The 8,252-nt window shown below is 40.8% G+C and overlaps 1 protein-coding gene across 1 annotated transcript in view; it reads left to right on the top strand.

The window, feature by feature from the left end:
* Positions 1–6,505, top strand: part of NCAPG2 (non-SMC condensin II complex subunit G2) — a 45,280-nt gene extending 38,775 nt beyond the window's left edge. The window contains exon 28 of the mRNA XM_063415755.1: positions 3,644–6,505. Coding sequence (XP_063271825.1) covers positions 3,644–3,695 — 52 coding nt within the window. The 3' untranslated portion in view covers positions 3,696–6,505. The remainder of the gene's footprint in view (positions 1–3,643) is intronic.
* Positions 6,506–8,252: the final 1,747 nt, after the last annotated feature.

The raw sequence follows: 8,252 nt of genomic DNA on the forward strand, positions 1-8,252 counted from the left end.
ATCACTTGGTGCTGTATATTGCAGGATTCACTTCTGAAATCCAGGTCTGTTTGCAGCAGGGGTAGAACAGGGGAGGTAGTCCAGTTACTATTTCTTATTACTAGAAGATTTTTCTCCCACATTTTGGTACTGGGCATATGACTTCAAACCTATGCAGACAGTAAAAATTTAACTGAATATAACAATGACTTTGAGTATTTCCACAGGTGATTTTATTTTGCTCTGTTTGTTGGGAGGGATTTCAAGTGTCTTATCTGGTGTATCTTTTGTGAAGAATCTTTTGAAAGTGATTGGCTGCATTTTATGTAAAATCTGTTATCTCAGGCCTGTCTAGAGAATTGTGATGAGTGCTTTAGCCTTTAGTGTCTCAAACTTGTTTAAGTCCTAAAATTTATGAACATCTGATTTCTGCCTAGTTATCAAACTGCCCATGGAATAAAAAAAGTGTGCAAAGGAGACATTATAAGCACAAGCACAGAATGTAAAGAAACCAGACTGAGGTTGTGGACATTAATCCAAAATTGCTGAGAAAGTTTGCAATGCACACAGAGGCCTAAACACGCAGAGGCCTTGCAGTCTTTCATTCTTCAAACTAGTGATCCTTACTTCTCAGTCAAACAATGGTTTAGAGTAGACAGGCTTTAAAATAAAAAAAACCAGCCCAAAGACTCCCAAAGAAACCAGAAAGCCCATGGCATAGGGACCTCAGTGTAAAGGAGCTTCCTTTACTCTACAGTGTCTTGCACAGCTCTCCCAGCCTGGGCACACTTCCTCAGTGTGCTCCTCTCCTGGATCCCTGGCCTGAGGCACATTGTTCTCTGGCATTTTAGTGACCTGACATAGGCACTGATACCTGAGCTGTGCCCCCATCCAGAGGAGGCTGCTCTGGGATCCACTGCCTGAAAGAGGCTGCAGGAGAGCTGCAGAGTTGCTTGGCTGTGAACAGAATGTCCTTTGGTCAGGACCTAGCTTAGAAACAAAATCGAACAAAAACTAACTAAATAAATAAATTACAAATAAACAAACCCCCATTCTTTTCCCCATGAAATTATTTTACAATGGGTTGCCAAGTGTCCTACTAGAATATTTTTTAAAATAATAATAATAATAATTGTCTGGAAAAGGAGAGCAGCAGGGTGTTGTGTTTCAGTTTGCACTTCTAATCCAGACAGTAGAAAAAGCTGTGAAATTAAAGTGAATCTTAACATGATTAAATAAATAGGCACATTAAAGTGAATAATTGCTGCTACTTGAGAGCGCTACTGACTATAAATTTCAGTGAGAACACAGATAATTGCTTTATGAGTCTGTATGATGGTCTCTGCCCAGTGAACTGGGACAAATCAACCTGCATGTTGGGGCAGATGAAGAGTTTAAGATGCTACACAGTGTTTTAATTTTGTGATATATGAGTGGCTACCTTTGTGTAATACCAGCCCAGGAGACATTTGCAGACAAAAGTCAAGGGTTAGGGATATGAATATAATCATGGGAAGATTTTTTTCTATGAATTGGAATTGTACTGTGATAAAATTCAGATGCTATCAGACAGCTTTGCAGAATTTGGGGAAGATCCATATTGGTAGTTATGTTGGGGAATTTTTTCTCTCCAGAAGGGTAAAATAATTGATGCTGGATAGAGGTTTGGAGGAAGTTCTGCAGTGATTAGGTTTTCCATGATGAATTAAAGTGTGTTTGCAGTCTCACAGCTAAGACAGAACGTCAGCCTAGGCTGGGCCTCTGGTGGCTTCTGATGTGCCATTTGTAGTGCTCTGCTGCTTGTGTGCTAATGTACAGCTAAAATGTGATTATACATGGTCCAAAGCATGCCCTATTGTTTGTAAACTATTTTATCATCCTACTCGCCTTACCAAACACCAAATTCTAGTTATGGTATGCTCCAAGCTAGATCACTGCTCATTAATTTGAAGACAGCTCTAACACACAGCACTGTGCTGCTCCTTGCTAAAATACATTACTGGGTTTTAACTCATTCCTAATAATATTACTATTTTTTGCTTCTGAATGCATTATCTCCTAATAACTCCTTGAGGGAATATTTTATTCAATACCCAGGTATACCAGGAAATGGTGACATTCTTTAATTTCCCAAGAGAACTGGCGTTCTGTGCCAGCATCTTAACTTCAGTCTTAGGAGTAATCTCTTACATATTAGCAATGAAAGAAAAAAGTAAAAAAGCTGTCTGGTGTGGTAATTAAGGTGCTGCCCTCATACAAGGAATTGTTGCACTAATTCAGAAGCAAAACTTTTCGCTGCAATTTACTCTTCCCTCTTCAGCTGAGTTAGTGGTTTTAGATGGTCCTGTGGGTCTGTGTTTTAAAAATGCTGTTGAGTGCATTCAAAAATTCTGGACAGCATACTGTGTAGTGAGAGAATTTCCTCAAGAGTAATGGCATACACATTAGTTTAGCTTATAAAATGCAAATATATATGCCTAAGAAAAAAAGGCAGCTAAAGCTGTCAATGCAGTCATTTGGAGGCTAGAGAAAAATGTCTCACGTTCTGTAAAACCTAATGTGCTATAGGATAATAACTTTTACTTAATACTGTGTATTTACTTTGTTTATCATTTTGACATATGAGTATTAGAATTTAAATATAGCTAACGGCTGTACTCAAAGATATTTCTTTAGTATTATCATTTAGCTAGCTCCCAAATTCTTAACTGCACTCTCATTGCATCTGTAAATTATGGCTCTTGAATTGTTTTGGTCTATAACTCTGGGTATGATTTCTCTGCCTCCCTTTTAGGTTTAATCTTAAACTTTTAATCTTTAATCTTTTAAGTTCCTTAGAAAGGCACTGGGTAAAATGACTTCAGCTTTTTTGTTTGAGAGGAATGCAGTTATTCCAACTGATGGCTTTTGGCCAATGTGCCAATGGTCCCACCTTACAAATTCATTGTTTTTCTAAGCCTTAAACTGTAACAAAATAAAATCTATACAAAGCAGCATTGTGCTTAAACCCACAGAATTAATTCTGTAGTACCTTGCCATACTACCTTATTTTGACACTGGAGTTTGATCCTGGCTTAAAGGCTGTGGCACTGTAGAGGGAATTGTATGATTGGAGATTAGAGTCAGAATGAGACTAAGAGGAGTGTGAGGGCAGCTGCAGGAGGCAGCTGCTTACAAGGATCAGATAGAAAGCTCAGGCTTGGAAAAAAGTTGCCATGGGTGAGAATAAAAAATTATAAAAACTGAAGAGTGAGGGAGAAATGAAGAAAGTAAAAGAATGAAAAGTGGTCTTGGAATGAATTACCTGTAAAGGATTTCACTGTTTTGTTTGAACAAAAGAGTAACAATGCTGTGTAGAAAATAAATGGGTTCTTTAACTAGATGATGAAATATTAGAAAATATGCTTGAATTGACATAGTAATTTAAACTGGTTTGCTGTTGGTTATTCTAGAGACAGAGATGATAAGAAGAAAAATGGGAAAGTTGAAAGAAAAAGAATCCAGCTATTTCAAAAGTAATTTGTAAAGGCATTTTAATAAACTAATATAGACTAACTGGTCAAAGAAATCATGTGGTAGCTGTACTCTGAAAATCAAATAGTTGAGGATTGATTTGGCATTTAGCATTTCTAATTCTGTTATGCATTGTTTTATGGCATTTCAGATTCCTGTATGAATCATCTCTGAAAATTTTGGAGGAGTTTTTGAATCCTTGACCATGCAGAAGCTTTTGTCGTGAAAATTGAGGGAAGATGTATTGCTTTTTACTTATTTTTTTACTTATTTTGTACACTTGTGAATTGTTTAAGATTGCTTTCTGCTATTTTGTACATTTAAAGCAAGCAAAATGTATAAAAGTGTGTATAGAAATTATGTAATAGTAAAGATTTTTCACCAGCTGCAAAGGGGTTATTCTGCATAAAAAAGCCTTTTTGAGGAGAATGTAAATTCAATATTTTTATATCTTTGTTTTTGTAAAACAAATAATAATTATATTATAGATACTCTTGGCACTGAGCTTGCAAGTAACCTCAGTCCCTGGGAGGACTAGAGCATATTCCTGGGGGTTATGGACATGAATCTTATTTTGAGATATGTGAGGGTCAGAATGGTGATTGGAAATAGCCATCATGGCTTTACCAGGGGCAAGCTCTGCCTCACCAGCCTGATTTCCCTCCTTTTGTAGAAGTGAGAGAAACACAGCACGTCCTGTGTCCTGTCCTTGGCAAAAGCTTCCACACAGCCCTGCACAGTGTCCTTACTGGAGAGAGGTGGGATGGATGGGTAGACTTGGGAGATGAGTGGGAAACTGGCTGAACTCTCAGAGTGGAAGAATAATCTGCTCAGGGGTGAGAGTGGCAGCCGTGGCACTGCTGAGGGCTGGCCCTGCTGCCAGCGCTGGTTGGTGGCAGGGAGAGCAGCAGCCCCAGACTGATGGCAGCTGGCAGCAGCTGGGAGCCACAGCTGCCACCCAGGGGCATCTGCTGGTGTTCAGCAGAGACCTGGACCCGATGGACAAATCCTGCACCACCCACACAGGCACCTGCCCGAGGGCAGCTTCCTGCTGCCTGCAGGGGGATAAAGGAAAGACTTCCCCAGAGAGGAATGGAGGAGAATGTGAGGCTACAGAAACAGCTTGAGCAAGAGAACTTCTTGTTGGACGTGAAATACAATCATTGTGAGAGTGAACTGGAACTGGAAGAGGTTGCTCAGAAAGCCTGTGGAGTGCCTGTCCCTGGAGATGTGCAGCACTGGGCTGACAAGGAGGGCTCTGACCTTCCATGGTGTCACAGCTTTGGAGTTAGCCCTGTTGAGCAGGGGACTGGACCAGATTCTCCTCTGAGCTTCCTCATAACTTGAAAATTCAGGTGACTGAGTACCCAGAACATGTCTTAACTATTAAACATAGACTTGAGTAATATATAAATTGTTTTATATTAAGCTATTTTTAAAAATTATAGCTATTTTGGTAAGTTAGTAATAATGATGAAGATAATGCAGGCACTTATTTAATTTTCTTCATGCAGCCAGATGCTCTCCCAAGACTAATAGAATGCTGATTGCAGAGTTATTTTGCCTTAATGGAGATACCTGTAAATGACCTGTCTGAGCTCATGGGGTGATTCAAGCACCACCCAGCTGCTCCCTCACTGCCTCCACCCCTTCGGACATCGGAGCAGGACTGAAAGGGTACAAGTCAAAAAGAAACAGTTGAATAATTAAGAAAAAATAAAAGTACTTTTTCAATTGTGAGAAGAAGAAATAAAAAAGAGAGGGAAATAAAACCACCTAGCCAGTCCGTGGGCAGTGCCCTTCCCACAGCCTGCCCACCAGTTTATTGCTGATCATGGTGCCATATGGTGTGAGACAACCCTGTGGTCACTGGGGGTCCCCTGTCCCAGCTGTGTCCCCTCCATGCTCCTGGTGCACTCCCAGCCTCCTTTGGGTTGGGATGAGAAGCAGAGAGGCCATGATGCTGTGTAAGGCCTGCTCAGCAATAGCTGAAACATCCCTGTGTTACCAGACCTGTCTCCAGCACAAATCCAAAATACAGCCCTGTACCGGCTACTGTGAAGGAATTTATCTCAGCCAGAACCACAGCTCCTGAGGCTTTAGTTCTGACTGGTTTAGGAGATTTAATGGGAATCTCCAGAAAAGATTCAGCCACAGACCAAGGCCCATCTTGGACCTGAAGACCTGGACATGTTGCACTTGGTTTTCTACAATTAAGTGAAGTGATTCTCAGGGTGGGCCTGTGCAAATAGCTGTTGAGTCTCTAGTGTTACTGAGTGGCACTGACACGGAAGTTAACCAATCTGGCCAAATTAAGACAGGCTCTTCATTCTTGATTAAGCTTTGTGCAAAGCTCAAACCTCCCATCTGTCTAAACAAACATCTACTCTGCTGGTTTTCCTTCTGTGGTAAGGTTTTTTTCAATATCTGCTGTCAGTGCAAACATCAGACCCATGCTTGACCTTGGTACATAAAACTTCCCTACTGGATAAAAGCTCTTTTAGCTGCGATGTTGATATTAAAAAGCAATGCAGTTCTTAATAAACAACTGGCAAGTTTTGCAACAGGATAGACAGTGTGTGCATGGATTCATGAGCTCCAGATTTACATCATCCACAACAGTGGCCTGACCAAAGAAACTAATGCTGTCCCAGCAGGTAGCTGCAAACCTGCCAACTGTTTATCTATCAACGTCTTTATAAAAACTGTGTTCTTTGGCCTTCATTCTTCTACATCTGTTAACAGGCAGGTGTTCTGGTAATGACCTTTTAAATCTTCTGATTATACAAATTACTCAATGAATATGTAAATAAGTTTCTTTTTTCTGCTTCTCAGTCTCGCAGTATTTGCTTATATCATTACATGAGAAAAGAATCCAAATTTACTGCCTTGTTTTTCCTCAGTGTATAATTTTGCTGTTTTTCATGGAATTCATGGTACAGATGCAGTAGTTGTGCCTGAAGGAAATAAAGGTCATTCCATCAACATCAGAAATATGTGGATTTCCTTTGAAGAACTCAGAGGTGATACTGCTAGGAAGGGTAAAAAATTTAAAGATAAACCTTTCTCTTCTTGGTAGCTGGTACTCAAGTGGGTACTTAAGAGGGTTGAAATAATTTTCTGTTCATCCTGCAACTGGTGAACATATTTCAGCTTAATTTCTAGTCCGCTGCACTAAACTGCTATGAAAAAGCATTGGCTTTCTGCAACAAAAATAATGATGCTGGGATTCCTTGAGCCAAAGTCTGTGAGGGCTTTCTCCTTAGGCCTTTGTGGCAAATTTCACAGGAATATCAGAGGAGTTCTATGTTTCACTTGCTGTTCTCATTGCAAACTTTATTCTTGCAAAAATTTAAATATACATTTTCATTCTGTTTGGAAGATACAAATAAATAGAGATTTCTTAAGCTGTTATCTTTTTTAAACTCGTAAAACAGATTTGTTTCATCTTATTAATCAAAAGTGCTGTTGGGGAAGAGGTGTTGTTCTTTGGGTATGCTTGAAAACTTCCCTTAATCTTGAGACAGACTGTTTGAGATCTGTTCAGCTTTTTGAAGAAGTTGAACCTGATTTTGATTATTAAAATTGCTTGGAAAATGAGCAAGAAAACACATCTGTAACACTCCTTTGGACAACTGGCAGGTGCTGGTGATGAAGAGCTGCCCGCAGAAGAAACATTCTGGTCACAGTTGTACCTGTGAGTGCCATGTCTGGAGCTCTTCCCTTTGTGCATATGCATTCAGGATCAGTGAGACTGAAGAAAGCAGTAACTTTAAACTACTTTCAGAAATCAATGTTGTTTGTAAGGACTTGGGCTCCTTTTGTAATGACAACATTCATTTGCTTTGGTGTCTGGATGGGAAACAAAGTCCAGCATCTGCCACCTAACACAGCTCCAACTTGTGAGCTAAGGAAAAACCAGGAGACATCCTCAAGCTTCTTCCTTAGCAGATAAATGTCTTCAGGTATGGATCCAAGCATGCAAGCCTTCAGAATAGCTGGGGAAGTTTAAAGAAAAATCCACCTTGCACCTGTTGTTTACTCCATGAGAGCTGCAACTCACTTCGTATTTAAACTCCCACGTGCTGCTGCTCTCACCTCATGTGCTGAGGTCTTCTGACTTTCCAAGGAAATCAGACTGATTTTGACAAAACCTTTCACCTTACTTGGAAGATGCTTATTGAAGTACACTCCTGATAATGACTGTGATGTGAAACCATGACACACAGCAGTGAACTTCCATATTCTTTGCTGATCTGCTCCAGTGTCTTGCAAACCAAGAGCATTGCAGAGTCCAGCCGTGCCTGTGCCAGGAGCCCCTGTTGTAGCAGCTGCCCATGTCCCAGAGAAGAGCATGGCTTAGTACTGGCACCTTGACAAGCAGCTGGCCAGGGGCAGCTTTCAGGAACAGCTGAACTTTCCACAGGAGGCCAGCAGTTCTGCAGGTTCATTAAGCCCTTGCAATTAGGCACAGGTCTTGCCTCATCTACTCAGTGTAAGAATTCTTGGTCCTGGGCTCTGTGTGGCCGCTTGTGTGAGCATGACCTGAGGCATAGCCCCAGGCTTCCAGCAGTGCTGTAGCTTTGGCTTTCGTTTACTCAGCAGTCCCTGGGGGTTTTTCACTTGGTTAGGGTGTTCAGCATGGGTGTGGTTCTGGGTCTTCTCTAATCAGAGTCCTTTGTCTCTCTCCAGTTCCACATCATGGTTCTAGCAAAGCTGCAGAAATGTTTCACTGTGGCACTGAGGAAATTTCATTCTCT

The sequence above is a fragment of the Prinia subflava genome, chromosome 1, assembly GCF_021018805.1.
Source record: "Prinia subflava isolate CZ2003 ecotype Zambia chromosome 1, Cam_Psub_1.2, whole genome shotgun sequence".
In the NCBI taxonomy this organism is placed as follows: domain Eukaryota; kingdom Metazoa; phylum Chordata; class Aves; order Passeriformes; family Cisticolidae; genus Prinia; species Prinia subflava.